At 32.6% G+C, this 25,030-nt stretch overlaps 1 protein-coding gene across 1 annotated transcript; it reads right to left on the bottom strand.

Annotated features, from left to right (window-relative positions):
- Positions 1-342: 342 nt before the first annotated feature.
- LOC132749501 (phosphatidylinositol 3-kinase regulatory subunit gamma-like) lies at positions 343-14,470 on the bottom strand. The gene is made up of 6 exons (XM_060739291.1): positions 14,063-14,470; positions 12,692-13,149; positions 8,348-8,580; positions 7,703-7,879; positions 3,359-3,526; positions 343-2,578 (listed from the first exon to the last, which is right to left on the bottom strand). The coding sequence occupies exons 2-6, from the start codon at positions 13,070-13,072 to the stop codon at positions 2,356-2,358; spliced, it is 1,182 nt and encodes a 393-aa protein (XP_060595274.1). The 5' UTR covers positions 13,073-13,149; positions 14,063-14,470; the 3' UTR covers positions 343-2,355.
- Between the last annotated feature and the right edge of the window lie 10,560 nt (positions 14,471-25,030).

The following is a 25,030-nucleotide window of genomic DNA, read 5'->3' as shown; positions in this document are numbered from 1 at the left end:
ACTTGTGTTAAGTTTGTATCACCTTAGGTTGGCTAGTCATCTTTCCTGTTTTGGTGCCATAGTTATGGCCTAAATTATTTTGGTGCACGTCTAAACCAAAGAAAAATGAATTTATATATAGAGAAAGCATAACAAATATCAATTGATTTCATTTTGAACCACAATGTTTAATTGTCTATTAATTCCTTTGAAATACTATTTATCAAATAAACATCTTTAAACATGAAAACAATAATGATAATGAAAAAATAATGATGACAATTTTAAATATATTTATCATATACTTCAGAATGAAATATTGATGAAATAAAATGCCTATTTGGATTCTCCTTATTTTCAGTGTTTCACTTCTCTGTATTTTCATAGGTGTCTTCTGAATTCACACGATACACAAAATTAAAGGGGAAGTGTGTCGAATTGTATGGTCAGAAAAGTGAAAAAGTATATCATAAATGTAAAATTCAAGTTTTTCTATAAATAAGGGTCTTTTGGTCTCAAAATTATCATATTTCACTTGTGGTTGCCACCACTTATGAAATATTTATTTTCATACCACTTGATGAAAATAAATCCTGTATTTATAGAAAAGCCTGAACATCCTCTATGTAAGTTTGATGTCTGCTATCCTAGATTTATAATAATATGATAAAAGTTATGTTATATATTACGTAATACATGTAATAAGTTTGTAGCTATTATATCACCTAGCAATCCAGCTGTTTAATACATTAGAAATTTAAGTGAAGATCATGGAACATAATAAATAATATCTTAAAATAATATCTGAAATATATGCATCACTAAATACATAAATTCACCCAAAAAAAAGTATTGGCAAGTTGAATTACGTACATTTTTGTATTTGCAAATCAAAAAGCATAATTAATACACATGTATACACAATTTTGCAAAATATTGGCATAATTAACTTTCTTAAAAACATAATAAAAGCAGCATCTTTATTCCGTTTTAAAAGACCTTGTTGGTCACTACTTGTAAAGTACTAAATATATATGTATCAATTATACATGCAATATATTACATTTCCATGTCCTTCTTATGTAACTGTTGTATACAGAATTATATCATATGATATGGCCATATTTATTATTTTTATAATACTGCACGTTTGTAACGTCATTTTTCATTGGATAATCGTGACGTTTATATAGTTTTATATACACGGCTGCTGTCGATTCATGAGGAAATCTTAATTTTTTCTCTAAAAATGATGCTTGCTGTATTATAAATTCGTTATAAAGATTGTTGACAGGTTATATGGCCGTATATAAATGGCTGTTTGCAATATAACCCTCGCCTAACGGCTCGGGTTATATTTACAAATAGCCGTTTATATAGGGCCATATAACCTGTCAACGATCTTTATAACTAATAATATAAGTACTTTAACAAATAAAACAGTATATCCTGATCTTTCTCACACTTTTTGATATAATAGCAATGTTGTATAATAAATTCTAAATTTTTAATTCCCTGTCTCTAAGTAGGTAAGGGAAATATCTATTTCTTCATTAGTTTCTCCATTGTGTTTAAACTATTGGTTGCTTCTTGAATTATAATTGTTTACTGGTCGGAGAGATAACTCCGACGCATAGATAACCCCGACACTTGATAAATATAATTTTTATAACTTTGTTTTTCAACAAAAAAGCATATGGTCACCTAGTAGTATAGGAGTAAGACAGAATGTGATGATTTTTTGTGTAAGTTAGTAAAGTTTTTAATATTTTTAAATTAACTGAAACTTTTCGCTGGCAAAAACTGCTTCAAAACATTCTTTTTACTAAATTACAATGAGGTAATTAGAAATGTATTGACCACAGGCCACTGACTTGGGAAATATTTTTGAAAACTTGTTTTTACATCAACAAAAAATAGATAAAACATAAAAGATGTAAAAATAAATTAATGATGCTGATTTTCCTGTCATTTTTTACTTAAAACTTTAAGTGTCGTCTTTATCTACTGTTTAGGGGTAAAAAGACCATGTTTTGTATACCCCATTTAGGACCTTAAAGAAGTACCAATTCCCACTTTCATACATAATTTTTGTAGTGAAATGTAAAGTCTTTGAACTGAACTTTATTTAGGTGGTTCAATATTTAAAATATGCAGGACGATAATTAAGATATTACAAAAAGTATGTGATTTAGTGTCGGAGTTATCTCTCCAACCAGTATTGCAATTATAACTGAAGATTGACTCTCTCTGTTTCTTTTTGCATTATAAACAATATACATGAATTATTAAAGTGAAACTAACAATTGACATCTTGGTTGTTTCTTGCATTATTAACCACATTTATTTACTCTGATTTCTCAGTAGTTTCTTGCATTATAAACCATAGATTGGCTCTGCCTCATAGAAGTTTTCAATATCTTTACTCCTGACAGGATATCTTAGTGTTATATCAACACTGGTATTATGTTCTGCTATTGATACACTCTCATAGTGAAGAACAAGGTCCATCAGTGATGGATGATTACATACTCTCTCTGATAACCCAAAACCTGTTTCCTTCTGAAGTATTTTAATATGTACAATGCGGCTTGTGTCCCTGAATAAAATAAAACAGTAAGAATAATATTAAAATGCTTGAAGGGTGTCAACAAGACATTCTGTCAAAGTCATTCCATTTTACTAAATATTTTCTTGCATTGTTACTGTAAAATAACTGGCTACTTTGTACTTATTCAAACATGTATACATATGCAACACTTTATTTAGAGCTCACTCCAGTCAATCAGTCTCTTTAAAATCAGATCATTGTTTTCGCTCCTTTACTCTATGCTATGATGATCACTAAAAGGTCAAAGTAAGGCGACCTCTAATGTGATGTCATCAGATCCTACCGAAGTGCTAGTTAGGTTATGATTTTAATGAGATTGCCCAGTCATAAAATATTCACTCTACTTAATTGCTAATTGAACACTAATTGTTTCAGAAAGTATGTTGACCTATATTTTTATACATGTATATGAGCCTTTGTATATAAATACCCAATTTTCCTTATTAAAATCAACTGTGTGTGACCAAAGTACAAAAAACTAACACAATCATATGCAGTACCAGAAAATGATGCTTGTATCAAATATGAGGATAAAATTATCTCTATTGTATATTTGATTAGAAAATATCAAATGTCCACTGAGCCACTGGATTGTTGGCCATTAGCAACTCTTTGCACTTTGTATAGACTTTGCATTGTAAAAGTTACCGTAGTTAAAAGGAAAATTCAAACTTGAACAGAGAATTTTCTTTAACTTTGCATGCTTTCAGAAAATGATAATTGAAACAAATTAGTCAACCAATTAAATAGAATAGATAGTGATCTTACACTATAGAAAGAACATATGATGTTTTTTTATCTTTCTCTGATTTGCGGATAAGAAATGTCCCTGGTACTCTATTTTCTAAATGTGCGTTGCACTCCTTTCTGTCACATGAACCAACCATCCATGTATCTTCAACTGCATGTGGTAAAGTGTTGGTATCAACTAACCACCTGTTGAATAATGTGATGAAAAGTACAATTAAAATATTTTAATAGCCATATTACTGGTATCTAGATAATATTTATTTCAGTGTTCAGTTAAATATTGAGTATATCTCACTGAGAATGGCTGGACTAAAATATGAAAGAATGTACTTGAAAAATGAGATATATATTCAGATTCAATCCTCATAATATCATTATAAATTTTCATCTTATTTTATGATATCTGATGAAAGGGGAGCAGTGGCCTAATGGTTACAGTGTCTGCCTCTCAACCCAGAGATCATGGGTCCGAGCCCTACTCGGGTCACGACCATGTTTCTTCATATGACACCCGAGTTCTGGTTAGTTCCAGGAAGCAGACTCGAAAGTGATTAATATAAGTTGCAATAACTTGTTTCCCAATCGAGCTTTAATAAATATGTTTAAACCAATCTGATGAAAATTACAAGATTTACTTTTATTAAGGGTGACATCCATTTATTTTGGTATGCTATTTATAACAATTTCCGGTTATTTTCCCATATACTGAAGTAATAACAAACAATATGAGCACATTTCATGATAATGCAGCTTTACTTTGAAGCTGTTATTAGTTTTGCCATGAATATTGAAGTACTGAAATTGTTCAGTTTCTGGTGCAGGGTCAGGTTAAACAGCATGCAGTCTGCAGATAGGTCAATATTCCAAGGTTTACTACAATATTTGGCCACCACTGCTGCACAACAAATACATGTAGCTAGAAAACAAGTCTGAGATTGACTGAAATAGTAACTTCTTGAGTTAAAATTCTAAAATGAAATTTAAAAAAAAACCCAAAAAAAACAACAACAACAACGAAATATGTGTCCCCTTGAGATGATCCTATATCCAAGTGCAGATGATGACAGTCATATGTACTTTTTATAAAGAGTAAAAAATCTGATAATAATTTATTATGACAATAATAGAAGATTGAAATATAACAGACTGGAAATTATAAATCAGTTTTCCATATCTAATATTCCCAGTTAAGCTTGTGCTATTTTAGGGTTGGTTTACTAAAAACGTCAAGAAATTAGTCAAATTTGCACTTGAGATAAGTACAATATTAAATCTGTTATTACAACCCTTGTGACTATTAATTATTCATACGCTATAATTATGATTAATTTATATAATTATCTTTATTTAAATCACTGTTTGTAACAATCATCAGGGTGACACTTCATAACAACTTAAACAATTTTATTGAATCAGGAAATACATTGTTCAAGTTGTTGCTTGTTACTAAGTTGATAGCTGTGTTATAAAGTCTGATCTGAAAGATTTTTAAAACTGTGACAGTGTTTTCCTCATTTTTCAATTATTGCTTGGTGGTTTTTTTTAAATAAATTATAGCAAAACATTTACACATCAATTTTCTAGAGCATTATTTCTGCAATGAAATTATCTTAGCTCAAACAAGAGCGATCAGTAATCACATGTGTCGCCTCATGATGGCCAATTTCATGTTGGGACAAATTTTGTGACAGACGGACAGACAGGCGGACAGTGCACAACTAGACTTGGTACTGATCATTCCTGTAAAGTTTGGATAAAATTGCACTAGTAGTTTATGAAGAGTAGTCCGGACAAGCTTTTGTGTATCTGGCAACACACAGAAAAAAACACCTTTTTATCAAAGGGCCATAACTCGGCCAAAAATCATTCAACCAGAAAACCCGTGCAATATGCGCAAGGACTTGAGCTACAGATCAATCCTGTAAAGTTTCATTGAAATTGCATTAGTGGTATAAGAGAAGTAGTCCGGACAAACTTTAAAATTAAAAATTATTAAAGGGCCATAACTCTGACAAAAATCATTGAACCGGAAAATGCTGACAACATGCACAACTAGACTTGGTACTGATCATTCCTGTAAAGTTTGGATGTAATTGCACCAGTAGTTTATGAGGAGTAGTCCGGACAAGTTTTGTGACGGACGGACGGACAGACGGATAGACAGACGACGGAGAAGTGATCCCTATATGTCGCCACTACTCCGTAGAGGCGACACAAAAAATCAATGCAGTGTGTATAAGTAACTAACTAGTGGTGCAAACATGTTGAATCATGACATGCATGTCCCCATGTAGTTATCAAAAAATCTAAAAGGGTTCTTAGAAAGAAGCTGACTTTAAATCACTTCCTATTCACTCACAGCTTCGGGTTGAAATCCCAATCAAGCTTGTTTACAGACAGTTAGTGTTTCTATTCAGGTAGCCCTGCTCATGCCTGAAATAATCATTATAATGCATGGGGGACACTTGAAAAAGTATTTGACCTAGAATCATGAAACTTTACAGGAATGTTAGTCAGCATGTGAAGTTGTGCACCTGGTGTTTTGCTTGTGGATTAACCCATTACGTTATATACACGCCTTTTAACGCCTTTTTCAAATTTGTGTTGTCTCAAATGGTGAAATAATGCCTTATTTAGGCCCCCAACACTTGTTTTTGTTTGAGAAATGTTGTTAAAAAAAGTGACCTCTTTTTCGGCGCGGCCCCCCAACCAAAAGATACATCAGGGGGTTGCCAGAAGGGGGATGTGCCCCCTTCTGTATGGGGGGTTTGAAAGGTGGGGGGGTCCCCCTCATCGCCAAGAAAATTTTGGACTTGTGGGAGGCTATTAATGACCCCAGATTGATCATAAGGTAGCGTGTAACCAACGATGAAAAGCATTTGACTCTATCTCAATCCATTGAGAAGTTGCAGCACTTTGAAATCAATTTTGATGGAAAAAATCAACGCAAAATAGTGATTTTTGGCAATTTTGAGATGTCCCCTCGTTGCCATGGTAACAGAAAATTTAAGCCTGAGCATGTTGTTGCAAGGGCAATGGTCCAGTCAACATTTGCGCCAAGTTTGATTAGTGTTGAAGCAGCTTTTATAGTATTATAGCAATTTGAACTTGTAACAGGAGACTTTTCAATGAAAACAGCCATTTTTCACAAAATGCTCATGAAGTATTTGGTTAATACAGTTTTTGTAGGGTTATTGCCCTTGACTTACAGTAGTAAAATTTGCAAATTTCAACTTGTGTGTAGCTCAAAATATTTGACCTAGAGACATGAAACTTTACAGGAATGTTGATCAGCATGTGGAGTTGTGCACCTGGTGTTTCCCTTGTGGATTTACTAAGAATTTGTAGAGTAATTGCCTTTGACTTTGTAAAAACCATTCCAAAATGTTGTGTTATGTGTACCTTGAGTGCTTAAGTTAGAATCAGCCAACTTTACAGGGATGGTGATTAACATGTGAAGCTGTGCACCAGTCCTGGGATTTTGTGTGTGCATTATTTCAGTTTTGTTAGAGTTATTGCCCTTGACTTAGTATAAATTTGCAATTATCAACTTGTTCATGCAAAGCTCAAAAAGTATTTGACCTGTAGTCCTGATAGTTCACAAAAATGTTGGTCAGCATGTGTAGTTATGCTCCTTGTGGTTGAGTTTTGGATTAATTCAGTATTTGTGCATTTTACCCTTCAACTAGAGTCATTAGATTGACAAAACAGTGGAGTGCGGGGGCACTGTGCCCAATGGACACATTTCTAGTTTAAGTATCAACTAGCAAACTTGTACCTATTAAAAATAAATTTGTCCTGCTTTGAATTAAACTATCACATGTGAAAGTATTATGTAAAAGAGCTGTCATGGACAGCATGCTCTAAGTACTTTTCCCAGTGCTTTATAGCAAAACAGTAGCCATGCAGGAAGAAAGGTGAGTAATATGTCTTGGTCAGTGACCTACCATTATGACCATTAAGACAAGCAAGAGGTTTTTAGTGGTTAAATGAGTAACTATGAAGATTGAACAGTGCAACACGTACTATACAGGGTTAGTTATCATATAAGGATAGCCCCACTATTTCTTCACATACTCATGCTTAAAGTACCACCTGTAACATGTTTAAGCAACCAGCTGGCCTGGCCTTATACTGGTTATATATGTCTATCCTGATTGTTGTTACACTACTAGCACCCAAAAGGAAGACAAATTTAAAAACTTAACATGACTTTATCATTTTGTCAAGCAATGTATGCACTATAATGATGCTTTTCATGTAGCACACATTGCCTCCCCTGGTCACCATTTTGAGGGTCATTTCTTATCTTAAGATGCTTAAGGTAACATAAAAATCGCTATTCTCTTCTATTATCTTAACCTTTTTCTCTTTGCCTTATCTCTTGCAAGTTTTTTGACTTCTGCCTTCAGTTCAGATATTTCTCCCATGAGACTTCGGTTTTCCTGCATTATTTTACCAATTTCCTGGATGACCGTATCCCTTATATCCCCTATCTCCTCTAGCCGTGCCAACAATGCATTATAATTCTCTCTTAGTCTGAAACACACAAAACATGTAAATTGATTGTAAATTCTTATTGCATGCAGCATATTCAAAAAACCCATCTTAATTGCCTTGATATTTATTAGTTTAGTTTATACAGAATTTATATAGTTTGATGGTGTAGGAAGCTTTAAGCTTATAAAAACTCTCCTAAATCTGTTCCTGGAACCAACCTATGCTAAGCAATGAGTATGAAGTTTCTTGCTCAAATAAATGGCTAGCAATCTTTGGAGTACTGGTCTGAAAACAGTTATCACTTAGCCGACACTTTAATATTTATTAGATTAAAATTTTTAAACATATGCAATTTTATTTTAAATTAACAAAGAACTGGTTTAGTGTAACACTGACACAGTGACATAATGAAATTTACAGTGTAGGAATAAATCTGTAGGTGAACAAATTGAGGCTCTACACACAAAATGAATGTACTATAGAATACATTTGAACATAAACATATACCTTTCAATATCTACTGCTGCCACATTCCCGTGGAACTCTCTGTGAAGTTTAACCTGCTCATCATAGATAAATATTGTTGCCTTAAGACTTTCCTCAAGGAGTTCTTTTTCCTGAAGAGTGTCCTGTAGGTTTGACTTTTCCTCAAATAGATTTTCAAGATTACATTCAGCAAGACGTAAGTTTTCTACCAACTCTCTATAGTCTGCTTTCTTCTTAGCCACATCATCTCCATACTATATTAATACATAATATTTACAATATAAGATATCCTATAAGAAATGGAATTGTTGTAATGGGAGTACAGTACTGTTATATTTTAAATGTTTTTATGCTTTTGGCTTATTAAATTACTTCATGTAGCAACTCATTACAAAATATATACATATTTAGATATGATTGATACAGTAATAATTTTACTTACATCAATAGATTGTTGAAATAAGTTTATAAGACGTTTCACTTTATTATCCATAATATTGTAACATTTCATTACATTTACTATTGTAATTAAAGGCAAAATTTTATTTAAGATGCTGTTTTTATCCACCAAGTCTTTTTTATTTCCATTGTGGTTACCAAGCAGTGTTAATAGCAAATCTTTTCTGACAGTATCAAGACAAAATTAAACAGTCTCCAAAGACAGAACCTGTTCAATGCATGTATCTTGATTTTGTAATCCCTATAGCACATTAAAAACATCCAGATTCAAAAAGAATAGAGAAAAACAGAATCCATAAAGAAAAAACGAAAATGGTAAAATCAAAAATGCTTCAGGCTTGGTTTGATTTAGCCTGTTCAAAGTCCATTTTACTTCAGAGATGAAATTCATACTATCAGTAGTGTAATCTATACTGTATTAATATGAGTATGTTTTAATCATAGTTATCTTTATTATCAAAGATTGCAGAATCATGCATAGATAGAGTTATGAATGACCTTGAATAGATTATGATAATAAGCATTGGGGCATATACCTGTTCCTTTAGTGAACTGAACTTATAGTCAAAACTTTCATCTTTTTCACAACAATTTACTTTCTTTTAATTCTGTACATTGATAAGAAAGAAGAAGAAAATATTGTAAACCTTTAACTTACTGGCACTGAAAGTGATTAGCCTATGCCACTTGTACACAGCAAGGCTAAGAAAGTGATTAGCCTATGCCACTTGTACACAGCAAGGCTAAGAAAGTGATTAGCCTATGCCACTTGTACACAGCAAGGCTAAGAAAGTGATTAGCCTATGCCACTTGTACACAGCAAGGCTTAGAAAGTGATTAGCCTATGCCACTTGTACACAGCAAGGCTAAGAAAGTGATTAGCCTTTGCCACTTGTACACAGCAAGGCTAAGAAAATGATAAGCCTTTGCCACTTGTATACAGCAAGGCTAAGAAAGTGATAAGCCTTTGCCACTTGTACATAGCAAGGCTAAGAAAGTGATAAGCCTTTGCCACTTGTACACAGCAAGGCTAAGAAAGTGATAAGCCTTTGCCACTTGTACACAGCAAGGCTAAGAAAATGATTAGCCTATGCCACTTTTACACAGCAAGGCTAAGAAAGTGATTAGCCTATGCCACTTGTACACAGCAAGGCTAAGAAAGTGATTAGCCTATGCCACTTGTACACAGCAAGGCTAAGAAAGTGATAAGCCTTTGCCACTTGTACACAGCAAGGCTAAGAAAGTGATTAGCCTTTGCCGCTTGTATACACAGCTAGGCCTAAAAAGGATTAGCTTTTGCTACTTGTACATACAGCAAAGGCCAAGAAAGTGATTAGCTTTGGCATTTGTACACAGCAAGGCTTAGAAATGATTAGCTTATGCCACTTGTACACAGCAAGGCTAAGAAAGTGATTAGCCTATTGCCACTTGTACACAGCAAGGCTAAGACAGTGATTAACCTATGCCACTTGTACACAGCAAGGCTAAGAAAGTGATAAGCCTATGCCACTTGCACACAGCATGGCTAAGAAAGTGATTAGCCTATGCCACTTGCACAGAGAAAGGCTAAGAAAGTGATTAGCCTATGCCACTTGTTCACAGCAAGGCTAAGAAAGTGATTACCGTAGCCTATGCCACTTCAGAGATTTTTTTGGGCTTATTTTAAAGCTGTTATTGGTTCATATTCCCAATTGAAAATAGTATATTATTTTCCCAATCCACAGGAAAAAATTCCCAATTGAAAGTTACAAAATAAAAATATTGAATAAAAATTCTAAACTCTTTGCAAATAAGGCTTTCTTCACTGTAATAGTGCTTAAATCTTTAAAGACGCCAGTATAGACAGTAATTGTTTGCATAAGTTTAATCTTTGCAAAATTTCAGTAATGCATTTTTCCCAATTTTTAACAAAACGCCGCTAAAATTCCCAATTCCATGGGTATGGGTCTTGTTTCCAAAATCCTGGAAAAAAAACCTGCACTTGTACCCAGCAAAGTTTAGACAGTGATAATCCTATGCCACTTGTACACAACAAAGCTAAGAAAGTGATTAGCCTATACCACTTGTACAAAGCAAGTCTAAGAAAGTGATTAACCTTTGCCACTTGTGCACAGCAATGCTAAGAAAATGAAAAGTCTTTGCCACTTGTATACAGCAAGGATAAGAAAGTGATAAGCCTTTGCCACTTGTACACAGCAAGGCTTAGAAAGTGATTAGCCTATGCCACTTTTTTTATTAGTCTTTGCCACTTGTGCACAGCAAGGCTAAGAAAATGATAAGCCTATGCCACTTGTACACAACAAGGCTAAGAAAGTGATAAGCCTTTGCCACTTGTATACAGCAAGGCTAAGAAAGTGATAAGCCTTTGCCACTTGTACATAGCAAGGCTAAGAAAGTGATAAGCCTTTGCCACTTGTACATAGCAAGGCTAAGAAAGTGATAAGCCTTTGCCACTTGTACACAGCAAGGCTAAAAAAGTGATAAGCCTTTGCCACTTGTACACAGCAAGGCTAAGAAAATGATTAGCCTATGCCACTTTTACACAGCAAGGCTAAGAAAGTGATAAGCCTATGCCACTTGTACACAGCAAGGCTAAAAAGGTGATTAGCCTTTACCACTTGCACACAGCAAGGCTAAGAAAGTGATAAGCCTTTTCCACTTGTACACAGCAAGGCTTAGAAAGTGATTAGCCTTTGCCGCTTGTATACCGCTAGGCCTAAAAAGGGATTAGCTTTTGCTACTCACATACAGCAAGGCCAAGAAAGTTATTAGCTTTTGGCATTTGTACACAGCAAGGCTAATAAAGTGATTAGCTTTTGCCACTTGTATACAGCAAGGCTAAGAAAATGATTAGGGATTACCACTCGCATACCGCAAGGCCAAGAAAGTGATTAGTGTTTGCCACTGGCATACAACAAGGCAAAGAAAGTGATAAGTGTTTGCCACTTGTATACAACAAGGCCAAGAAAGTGATAAGTGTTTGCCACTGGCATACAGCAAGGCCGAGAAAGTGATTAGTGTTTGCCACTGGCATACAGCAAGGCAAAGAAAGTGATAAGTGTTTGCCACTTGTATACAGCAAGGCCAAGAAAGTGATAAGTGTTTGCCACTGGCATACAGCAAGGCAAAGAAAGTGATAAGTGTTTGCCACTGGCATACAGCAAGGCCAAGAAAGTGATAAGTGTTTGCCACTGGCATACAACAAGGCCAAGAAAGTGATAAGTGTTTGCCACTGGCATACAGCAAGGCAAAGACATCGATTAGTGTTTGCCACTGGCATACAGCAAGGCCAAGAAAGTGATAAGTGTTTGCCACTTGTATACAGCAAGGCCAAGAAAGTGATAAGTGTTTGCCACTGGCATACAACAAGGCCAAGAAAGTGATAAGTGTTTGCCACTGGCATACATCAAGGCAAGTGTTTGCCACTGGCATACAGCAAGGCCAAGAAAGTGAAAAGTGTTTGCCACTTGTATACACATTCATGTACTATACTGTTGGAAGCTTAACTTTGATACTGAAACTATGACTGTTCCAAATTTAAATCAAGGCAGATTCATTGCATTGCACTCAGCAGGTGAAGGGTTGATTATGAAATGCCAAATCTACATGTACTCATATATTTGAAGAGATCTTTAAATAATTAGAGAGCTCACTTACTAATTGATTTGAAAACCTATATACATGAAATTGTTTTATATGAGTGTACTACAAATTAACTTAAAGAAAGGTCTGAAAATAGAGACCTATTAAAAATAAATTTGAGCACAGTGAAATTCAATTTTAGATATCTTGAATTCAATGTTGTAATATTTATAAAATTGTCATTGCAATTAGTGAATTGTGTGGTATTGTAAATCATTATGTAACACATGTAAAAGGAATAAATAAAATAGTGAGAAACTTTACCGAATCTCTCTTGCAATGTTCCACCGGATACAACAGTTTTATATCTAGTTTAGCATTGTATTTACACAGAGAATTATCTCTATAAAACTGAATCAGATCTTCCAGAGAACCAAAGTCATAGGGCTCAGCAAACCCATATAATCCCATTTTATGATATATTTTCACAAGTTTATTAACTCCTCCCTTCTTGATGGTAAGAGTGAAGTCCCCTGGTGTGGAAGCATCTCTCACCAGAAATGAACCATCTGGTAGGTCTTGCAGCTGTTCTTTGACCTCAGCCTTTGACATTTGACCCCAATACCAACTTGGTGAATTTTCATTTAATGTCTGATCATTCGTTGTAGGGTCATTGAAGTCTTCATAAAGGTTTTCATTAGCCATGATGATGGGTAATTACTGATACATGTATATCCACTCATAAAAATATCACTGCTTCATATATGATTAACTTATGATACCTGAAAACAAAAATGATTTACAAAAAAAATGATTCATTAAGTTAAAATTGAAATATAAACTGTCATAAATAAAAAATATTTAAAATAAAGGTTTAATACATCAGGACTCAATACATCGGAATCCATTATACTGACAAATTCAAATAACGACAGTGAATTGGTGGGAACCAATTTTTTTCAACGTTATTATAATCCTTTATAACGGAAAATTCGTATTCCGACTCCGACACAATAAAATTGGAAACCAACATTTATTTTCTATATAATCAGTACCCGTTAAACTGACAATTGGTCAGTCAAGTGCGCGTATCATTGAGCCGTTAGGTGTTAAAACAGGTATTGTAGCTTGGTCAGTTGATTGTTACACCTTATTACAATATTATCATTTTCATATCCATCTTTAACTATTTTATTGTTATTATTTTAATAAAGATGTTGTTTTATGTGTATGATATGTAATGTGTATAATAAAGTGGACACATAAACACACAAATCTTTTTCATTATAGATGTTTATTATAGATCTAAATACATAATTTTCAGATACCAGTGAATAAGCATATCATTACATGATGAATGATGAAATTCAATATACTGACAAATTCGATATACTGACATATCCTTAAGGAACCAACAGTGCCGTTGTAATGAGTTCTGACTGTATTTTATTACTTCTTTACATTAGTTGTCTGAGTCACAACATTGACTATTATTATAATTGATCTCTGGGAGTAAAACATCAATTCTTAATTGATAAAACATTATGATTGCAAGAAAACAACAACAAAAACAAACAACAGAAAAAGTATAAACTGAAAGCATTTTAGTGGAAAAAAAATAAAACAAAACAAAAAAGAAGTTTAACAGAAAGATACTGTGCAGTTTATCCAATTATAAAAAATAAATCACAATACCTGTAAAGAATATCTTTCTCTTTCATATTCCTCATGTTGGAACTGGAAAAAGGACTCAACACAGATCTACTTATAGGAAAAAGTCAGTTCACACTCAAGTTTATATTTTGAAATTAAAGCAAAGTTTGTAAGTCTGGCTAACGTATTCACTTCCTTGTTTTTATACTACCATAATTCCTCTTCTAAACTATGAATAAACATTACTCTATTGGTGGAAAACCAATTACAGAAATATTGTTATATCTAGAGGTCAATATAGAAGTATTTTTGTATCTTTAAACAGTTAATATCACTTACTTTTATTGTATGAGAAAACTTTTTATAACTTTTCAGTGTGAAAGCAATAAGGAAGTTGTAACCCAGTATTCCAGTCTGTTCAATATATCCATGCATTCCTCACATTTTTGTTAAATCTATTTTGATATTTAAAGTCATTTGATTTCACTATTTACATATATAAACTTACATAACTTATGTTTAAAGTGTATCTATCTGTCACTTGAACTTTAAAAGGTTCAGCAAATACATACCATAATACTACGTAATTGTAAAAAAAATTGTATTTTTTTTAGTTAAAATTTATTTCAAAATTATAGAATGCTTTATTGAACCATAAGCAAAGTTTTACTAATAGGCAATAGTTAAGATGTTTAACCCAGATAATTAACTAGGTACGTTAATTATAGTAAGGCAGTGCTCACTAGTATAAACCACTTTATCATGGGCGATATCTAACAAGAATCTTTCACACCAGGAAGTTCACTTTACACACATAATTTGTTGGGCTGATTTGTTTACATGTAACATATTAATACAAGATTATACTTTTATCTAAATAAGTACATCATTAATAATTTAACTTTCTTTACGTCAAAACATATATATATATCATATTATGACACATACAGCATGACAGTAAAGTCATAACTAAAATTAAAACGCAAGTTAGACACCAAAAAACCCTTATATTTAATCAATATTTGAATGAATTTTTAACACCTTATCTCTTCTGCCCCTTTTTACATGACTTTTCAAGCCTTAGGTCTAATGAAGTGTCTTGGCCCTATTGTCATGAAACAAGATGTCTTAGGGGTCACAGTGTCAGTGATTAAAACAGTGACTTATCCTAAATAAAGTATCAATTTACTCTTGGTTTATTCAGAATTTCTTTTAGTTCAATTGTGTAGGAAGCTATAAGCATATAGACACACTTTGGAATGTGTTCCTTGAACCAACCAGTACTGAGCAATGAGTGTAAAGTTCTTGCTCAAGGAAACAATGACTTGCCCCTGATGGGGTTTGAACCCATGCGGCTAGTGATCATTAGATTACTAGTCCGATGCGTTAACCACTCGGCCATGCTGCCACTTTACTCTTGAAGGAAGTATTATGATTTGTGTTTAAGATTGGTTAAAAAAATCATATATCTTTCAACATAAAGCATTAACAGGTTTAAACTTTAAGCAATCTATATCAACTCTTGATTTGTATTAGTTTTTTTGTAATACTCTGGCTGCATAGCAATCTTATCAATATAGGACAACTGTTAACCTTTGAAGGCCTAACACAGATAGCTGGGTTTTTCATGGGCAGCAGTCTAGCATACATATACAGGATAAACCTGTACTGTTCACTGAACCATTATCTCATTGAGCAGATTATAAATGCTAATAGTGCGATATTTATTACTGCTTGTGAAATGTCTTTTATCAGAAGAAATTACTGTGATAAAACAAGAGCACTGTATGCAGTGTTAATGCTTTCCGAAACCAATTTTTAATTAAAATTCTAAGTTAAAAAGTGGTTCAAAAATATAGCTTACAGGATTATGCCTCTTGTGTAAACAACTGCACTTTGTCATGCTAAGCAAGTATTCCAAGTTTCAGCTATCATATTTTTCTTCAAAACAGACAAACTAAGAAGAGCACAACAATAGCAGGGAAATATACACAAGGATGTAAATTTGTTGGAGTAACAAAAAATAATCTTTCAGATAGGGTAGAGACCCAATCAAGAAACTTGTCTGAAAAAATGTTTTATCTTATTATCCTTACGGCACTATATGACCTCCAAACCTGCAAAAAAGTAATGACCCAACAACTGTATTTTCTTTTATTTTCAATTTTATTTATTTTTCATAGAATGTAAAATAGTCTATCACATATCATTGCTAAGCACAACAATTTAAGCCCAAAACAGATGATGAATTACATTACCATACATGTATAACATGCATATTATAATGTACATAGCAAATATATATACCAAAAACAAACAAAAAATAATAATATAATTCATTTAATTAACAAACTAAACAATAACTTTTTCATTTATCTATGCACTTGCTTTAAATAAGAAACTTTAAATATATTCAGAGATCTGCATGTCATCTGACTACACTGTTTTTCAATTACAAACTGAGTTCATACAAACAAACACTATTCTTGAATTTTTTGTGAAAAGTTCAATCTAATAAAGAGACAACACTAATATTGGAAATACAAAAGTACAAGAGATATTTTAGATTCAACAAAACACTGTCGTAAGCCAATGACCTCTAAAATAATATAATAACAGAGTTGTTAAAAGCTATTAACATATTAGCCCTTACCCTACTGGAACTAAAAGTAATTAACTTGCATACAGCCTGGCCAGGCTCTATACTTTGAGCTGAGCAACTTTTATTACTCTTACTATCCAAAAAATTTATTATAGATGGTTCCAACAAAAGAGCTGGAAAAATTCAGCAGGTTAGGGGTGAACAAACTTTATTTTACTCTAGGGACAGATCTACAGCACTTTTATTTTCTCTATTCACCCAATGTTATATTAATAAAAGATATCCAAATTGAACAGAAAAAATACACTGATCAGTATTAAACAAACATTGATGCAAGATTAATTGAAAGAAACAAATTCATAACAATATTTTCATCCATTTTACCCCTACATGACAAGAAGCCAAATAAGGGTCAATAATGTTTGCTCTATTGAATTGAACATGAAACCTTTGCCACCAGTATAGAGCCAGGCCAACCTGTACACAAGTGCAGTCTGACCAGGCTCTATATTGTTGGCAGCTCATTTTTGTATTTTAGTTATTGAAATTCCTTTTACTTTGAATGGACTGTTCCAAATTAAAAGCTGGACAAATCCATTACACAAATTCAGCAGATTCAGGGTTACTCATAAAATGGTTGAAATAAAAATACATCTGAGATCTGAATCTGTGAATTCAGTTGCATGTACACACTCAGAATTATTCATTAAACTGATACCTAATTCACTGAAGTATTCTAACCATAATTAACATATAAAGAATAATATATTGCACTGCATGAGGACATAATACAAACAACAAAACTGATTCTCTAACATCATCAACAACAGATAACTTCCTTCAAACACATACTGTGATATGTCATTATTACAAACATACACACATACATATTGAACTTTCATTTCTTTTTACTTCCTTATTCTACAATGAATTCTTTTTCTTATTCTATTATATCATTTAATCCTACTGAACATTTATATTCCCCTTCTTAACTTGATATGAAATTTAAACTTAAATGTGAGTACCGGTATTTAATTTCCCCTTTCTTCATCTCTACACTATTCTGACAAGAGATATTGTATAATATAGTTATAACCATTTATATAATATATATTGACAATTCTCATATTGTTGGGTTTTTTTCACTCGATATTCTAACTGTCATTTTACAAGTTTCATATCCACATCATTTACAAAAACTCAACTATTTTACAAATCATCCCCACCTCCTCCTTTTTTCTACTTTATATAGTATAGAATCTTATACCTAAGCTTTTATTTTATTTTTTAACTGTAAAATATTGTAGAGGGAAGATGATATACCTGAATTACCTTTTTACATTAAAAAAAAATCTTAATCGTTGGCCAGCTGGAACCTGTAGTGATTTACTTTTGCCAAAGGGCCAGGCCAGCCAGTATATACTTGCAGTCTGACCTATGTACTGTAAGTATCTGTATTATATGACCTGACTGTGTACTGCCGGTATCTGTATTATATGACCTGACTATGTACTGCTGGTATCTGTATTAGATGGTCTGACTATGTTCTGTTGTTATCTGTTTTATATGACCTGACTATGTTCTGTTGGTATCCATTTTATATGACCGGACTATATACTGATGGTATCTTATTATATGACCTGACTATGTACTGTTGGCATCTGTATTATATGGCCTGACTATGTACTGTTGGAATCTGTATTATATGACCAGACTATGTACTGTTGGAATCTGTTTTATATGACCGGACTATGTACTGTTGGAATCTGTATTATATGACCAGACTATAAACTGTTGATATCTGTATTATATGACTGGACTATGTATTATTTGTATCTGTATTATATGACCTGACTGTGTACTGTTGTTATCTGTATTATACATATATGACCAGACTATATACTGTTGGTATCTGTATTATATGACCAGCCTATATACTGTTGGTATCTGTATTAGATGGCCTGACTATGTACTGTTGGTATCTATATTATATGACCAGACTATATACTGTTGGTATTTGTATTATATGGCCTGACTATGTACTGTTGATATCTGTATTATATGACCAGACTATATACTGTTGGTATCTGTATTATATAACCTGACTATGTACTGTTGGTATCCGTATTTGTATTGTAGTATAAAAATCAAAATAACATAGAATGGACTGTTCCAAATTGGAAGCAGAACAAATCTCATACACAAATTCAGCAGGTTGCGAACTAAATATTTCAAAAATTACAAAACAAACAACTTTAAACAATCTGCACCTCCTGTACAGATTATCTTACAGTTTAAGGTTACATAAAAGTATGTCAGATGATATGTAGCACAAAATTTATAACCTCATGTATACATCATTTCACTCACATAATGTAAATGCAGTCAACATTCATATTATCAAAATATAACCACAAACATAATGCACTTCTTACAACATGATATTCAAATATCATAGCAAATGAGGTTCAAATTTTGAGTAAAAAGCTTGTAACACAATCATGCAATGTAGAATAAACAACAAAAATATTTCCTCTTCACTATCATGTGCAATAGAAGTGAAGGGGAGATCAATTTCAGGCAGTGTGAAAACTTCTCCTTTAGATTAGTGTTAACTCAACATTAATATTATGTCTTCATGATAACTGATAATTTCAAATTGGATATATAAAAAAAACTTATGCAAAATAATTCAAACATGATTATGTAGGTAAACAGTGGAATTTCGAAACCCTGAACCACCACCAAAGCAAAACAATTTCTTATAGTTTCTAAGTTTCATAGGTGGTCATGGCACTAAAAGATAAGACAAGCACATCTACTGTAGTTACCTCTAATGCCTTACATAGTTTGGAATACAATGATTCCTCAAGAGCAATAAAAAAGGACAAAATTGAAGACTTGAGTTAAATTAAATCTTTCAAAAATCTGTCCACGTAAATATGAAACAGTTCTTCATTACAGCCTTTCAAATATTAGAACTACAAGTATCGGAATAAAAAATTACCAAGAAACGCAAGAAAATACAATTTTTAAGATAAAATATGAGACAATGGACAAGTTTCGAACTAACATGATTATATCATTAAGTTATAAAACAAAATCAAGAATATTGATGACTCTTACCACAGCTCCACCATTCCACTGACATGATAAACAAACATTGCCAATAAATAAAAACAAAACAATATTCAACCTTAGTGACCGGAACATATGTACATAATCAAATTCAAACTGTACCAAAGGGCAGATAACTTGGTGCCAAATATCTAATATATCAGAGAAAAAAATATACACTCCATTATCTTGATCTATTGACCTAACATGTCTGTTGAAGAATCCTACAGATACAGTAAGATCCAATAATAGAAGGAAATACAACTGGCTAAAATAGGCTCCTCTCTACTACTTAAAGTTTAAGGTGCCTAAAAATTAATGTGTTAGACTAGCATTGTCAAATATGTGGTATGTTCAAATATACAATATGCTATGAAATAGCCAAAAAGTGTTAGGAGCAAAATGAATAGCAAAGAAAACAACATATAATGGAGTAATATGGATTCTTTGATTCAGATCTAGTAAACAACATGTAATATTGATCATTTCTTTAGTGTATTGTTTTAAAAATCTGAGAGCAGAAACACTTACACAGAAAATCTGTTTTAACAGGCAAAAAACAATCACCAAGTAATGGAAATTAAAAAAGGGGAATGCAGAAGAATGAAAATAATTGCACACAAAGGGAAGACAGCTTGTTTAAAAGACACCATGTCAAGCGTTAATGTTTACATTTTTATCACCACTGAAAATAACAATTTCCATACAAAATAACAGCAATTTGTACAGAATTTGTGAAAATACCGGTAGCCTATTAACTGTGATTAAGTCATCATTGATTGATTCATTCTTCACACAATACTGACATCAACTAATTAAGAGCATACAACTTGCTTTACAATGTTATTTCACAAATATTTAACACTCATTTATGATTTTTCTACATTTTACTGGTTTTGACCAACAATATTGATTTAAAAAAAAAGAAAGAACATAGTTAATCCTGATATTTAAGTTACATCAAAACAATGTTGATGCTAATGTAAGCTCTAACAACTACAATACAATGAAATTAAGACTTCAAGAAAAAGCACTATACTATATCAATGTGTACATGAATCAAAAACTGTTGTAACATTGAACAACGCAGATAATGACACAGCACACCTGGAATACAGACATAATGCCTACAGTCTTTGAATGAAGTTAACCAATCATCTGCTGGAACTGACAGTAAATAGTTTTTATCCTGGCTAGCCTTCATATCCATACAGTCTGACCAGGGCTGTATACTGATGGTACTTCAATATATTTTGATTTCCCTGGTTCAACAAATTCAGCAGGTCAAACAATAAATATATACAGAGAGAGAGCATGGAAGATAAAGAGTAAAGGCATAAGAGGTCACATATGAGCCGTGACATGACATTTCCAACATAGTGGTCAAATTTGACATTTTACTTTTTTCAAAGATTCTCAAAATGCAATCTTTTCTAAATCATTCAAGACAAATTTTATTATCTTTAGACCAAGAAAACTTGATTTATAAAGCTTTTTAACATAAGTGACGTCGTTTTATTTGACGGATTAAAAATGCAGCGTGAATAAACTGAATCATCGTTTTGCTTGACATATACTCCTATATACATGTATCTTAGCATGTAAATTATTAACGTTACTAACGACGAAGCTCACATTTTTATTGTTAAAGAGTACCGTGTCAATTGTAAGCCATCTTAAGTACATGTAAAGACTTGTTGCACGAATAGACATATACAAGTATATGGAAAGCCTTGACTAACCTGAACGTTGTTATGTCCAACTAGCAATATATTGAGTCAACCTTTCCGAATACAATGTGCACTCATTAATATATTATGTGGATCCATCTTTATATGTAGTCAACTGAACAATATATGATGTCAATATATCATTATACGATGTGCATTTTTGAATATAGTATTTGGAACCATCCTTATATAAGGTCAAAATACTTAGGTAATGAATGTGAACAGAAATACCAACATTTATGTTTCAAAAAATTGCAGGAATAAATAAAACATGAGATATCACTTTTTGAATACATTCAAGAATCATCTTATTTCCAAGACATGATATAAACATACAATTTAAATACTGCGTAACTGTGACATATCCTCAAAGCAACACGTTCAAGATTTTTGCTCTAATTTTCATGAAAATTTTAGATATATAAAAAATAGCCCTTGCTGTGTTAGCAACACTGAAGAAATATGGTGTAAAAAATCTGAATGCTCAGTCAAGCTTCGGTAATATTCGTCTTCTTTACAAGAAATTGTTTTGGAATAATGGTCGATACGAAAGTCATCTGATAGGTTCAAGGACAGCGTTATAGTAAACGTTTTACTCAAAAATCTGCGTACATGTAAATAGAGGATATTTAGTTGTTCTGTAAAAATGCTATGTTATATCACACAAAGAAGTAATAGAATTATTTTTCACGAGTGCGTATGGACATGTTGATGGTTTGTCACGTCGTTGTGTGATTATATAAATGTATATGTATACATGTATACCATATTGAAAAAAAAACAACAAAGCAATCAACAATATAATACAGTAGGGGCTATTTTACGTAGATTGTAAGTGTTGTTTGCAATGTGTAAACTGCTTCCTTTGTTCACTTCACAATATTGTACTTTTAAATACATTTTCCGAATTGTTATGAAAATAAACAAGGTATGCTGCTTTAACAATATCATAACAATATGTTTTTCGAGGTCATTCAGCACATAGCTGCAATTTTACTGAAATTATCCGATTGAGTCTGAATCACTCAATTTTCATTCAGTTTTACCTGATTATCATCCATTTCCGGCTTCTTTCAACAATTTACGATGCCCTATTCTCAGAGACCAAAACTGGTATTGCAATAATTATTATAAAACAAGACAAAATTATTTCGGTTTATTCTCTTCCCATTTAATTTTATCTAAAGCAGGAATGTATTTCAACAACTTCAAGTGTCTTACTCACATTCACTTAACAGAACAATTGTCTCTTAATTATATACTCTTATTATTTTATGTCCGTTAAGTTAAATAATGATACCAACATAATGTAAAATCTTCCTTATTCTATTGACATTAAAGTGTTTATTCTGATTTATATAATGTATATCAGCCCCTACATGTTACTATATACTTTTATATGATTAAAGAGAAATACTTGGAAAACAACTTGACATTGGAAATAAAATAACAATCGAAAGACTAAATGGGATTATTGTCTAATTACTTTAAGTAAGTAAGCCCTGAAAGTGTTCACTGTCGAAAGGACAATATATCAAGTGTCGTTTGAATAGATGAAATTAAATTTCTCTTTCTTATGGTACTTTAAATACAATTGAGCAAATGTCTGTCAAGGGTTAAAGGTTTCCCGAAAAAGTTTATCAGCGCAGTTGTTACTTAAAAAAATGAGTTTAACAGCGGAATAATGTCATCATCGCGGAGGAAAAACATTACTTTAGTGCAGTAATTGTCATTGAATAGAGAAATATGCTTTGAAAGAACAAGATACACAATACATTTATAGGGAAACTTACGGAATCATAACTTAATACGTAGGCCACAAAAAAATCGGCAAAGCTATATTAACAACACTATGAGTGATATACTCCGAATACTATGGGTTTTATATCACTAAATAGAAACCCAGACTTTTATTTATAAACATAAACTATTACAATGATTTGACAGAGTATTTCTTGCATATCAGACTGGTGTTTCAATTAATTTTACCCATGCCGGATATTTCATCTGTCATCGGGGTGCCAGATGAGTTGCGTGCTATACAATGGCATGCTTTAGATGACGTTATTTCGCCGTTGTGAATGAAGTTGTAATTTCATACGCTACTGTACGAAAATAGTTACGGGTGTAAGGACATAAATTTCCAATCGGATTGGAATATTCGTCCTTTGGGAACCTGCCGATTGGCGAGTCCCCTGGGGACGGATATTAAGATCTGTACAGCAACATATGACAGCTATAATTAATTCAAGTAACAGCCCAAACTGTTGACAAAAAATATCTTATCGTTAAGCAACAGTAATTCCTAAACAGGTAGCTTAGTGGGTGGATTACAGAGGTAGTACGTTTGATTCCTAATTTATTAAAACATTTTTTAAACAAGAAACATGGCAATGCCATGAAACCAGGTTTTCAATTATCACCATTGTAGATAAATATGTTGTATTTGAAATACAAATACAAGCAACAAACAATGTAACTATGTGCAATGTAAAACATGAATAATGTAGGAGGAATTGCCACTGAAGAAGTGTTCACTATAATATTATGTATAAGGAAAAAAACAAAGGGCCATATTTAGGTCAAAAACTATCCAATCACTAAACCCCGAAAATATGTGCCAGGGTGCTTGATGACAAAGCTTCTGTGAAAGTTTGAACACAAGGAACATCGCAATGCGATGCAACCAGGTTTTCAGCAAAATATTTCACAGAAGCTTTGTCATGAAGGGGCATTTGTTTTTAATTGAACTTTTAGGAGGAATTATGGCTTTTTTAATATTCCTCAAACAAAAATGATTGAGAAATTTTATGTTGTCTATTCGCCTTTTTTTCCCAAATGTTTTAGAAAGGTAAACAGTACTTTATTTTTGCTTAATTTTTGCATTTTTGCGTCTCTTGTCATTTTCTTTTGTCAACAATATTGGCGTGTGGTGTTTTGTGCGATATCAAGAAAAGTATGTTAACAATTTTAAAAAAATATTTGAATGATGTCTTGGAAGAAACATGGGAATTTAGTGAGTGCCAGGGCACTTGATGACAAAGCTTCTGTGAAAGTTTGGTCAAAATCCATTGAGAAATGTAGGAGAAGTTGCGCACTGTAGAAATTGTTCACTATATATTCTGTATAAGGAAAAAATATATAAAGGGCCATAATTCTGTCAAATATTATCCAATCACAAAACCCCGACAATATGTGCCAGGCACTTGATAACAAAGCTTCTAAGAAAGTTTGGTCAAAATCCGTTGAGAAATGTAGGAGGAGTTGAGCACAGAAGAAATTGTTCTCTATATATTCTGTATAAGGAAAAAATATACAAAGGGCCATAATTCAGTCAAATATTATCCAATCACAAAACCCCGACAATATGTGCCAGGCACTTGATAACAAAGCTTCTAAGAAAGTTTGGTCAAAATCCTTTGAGAAATGTAGGAGGAGTTGCGCACAGAAGAAATTGTTCACTATATATTCTATATAAGGAAAAAAAACAAAGGGCCATAATTAGGTCAAATATATACCAATTGCAAAACCCTGGCAATATGTGTCAGGGCACTTGATGAC

Source organism: Ruditapes philippinarum, unplaced genomic scaffold, assembly GCF_026571515.1.
Source record: "Ruditapes philippinarum isolate M1 unplaced genomic scaffold, ASM2657151v2 ctg575_1_1_1_1, whole genome shotgun sequence".
In the NCBI taxonomy this organism is placed as follows: Eukaryota; Metazoa; Mollusca; class Bivalvia; order Venerida; family Veneridae; genus Ruditapes; species Ruditapes philippinarum.
Note: the sequence above shows the minus strand (reverse complement) of the source record. Positions and strands in the feature narration are given on the sequence as shown.

Bases quoted from the DNA above. Each gene is read 5' to 3' on its own strand.
- LOC132749501 (XM_060739291.1), bottom strand. From the start codon at position 13,072: ATGGCTAATGAAAACCTTTATGAAGACTTCAATGACCCTACAACGAAT. The intron at 3,527-7,702 runs GTTAAGATAATA...ATTATTCAACAG, and splicing joins GATAAGGCAAAGAGAAAAAG to GTGGTTAGTTGATACCAACA. The intron at 2,579-3,358 runs GTAAGATCACTA...TATTTTATTCAG, and splicing joins TCATATGTTCTTTCTATAGT to GGACACAAGCCGCATTGTAC.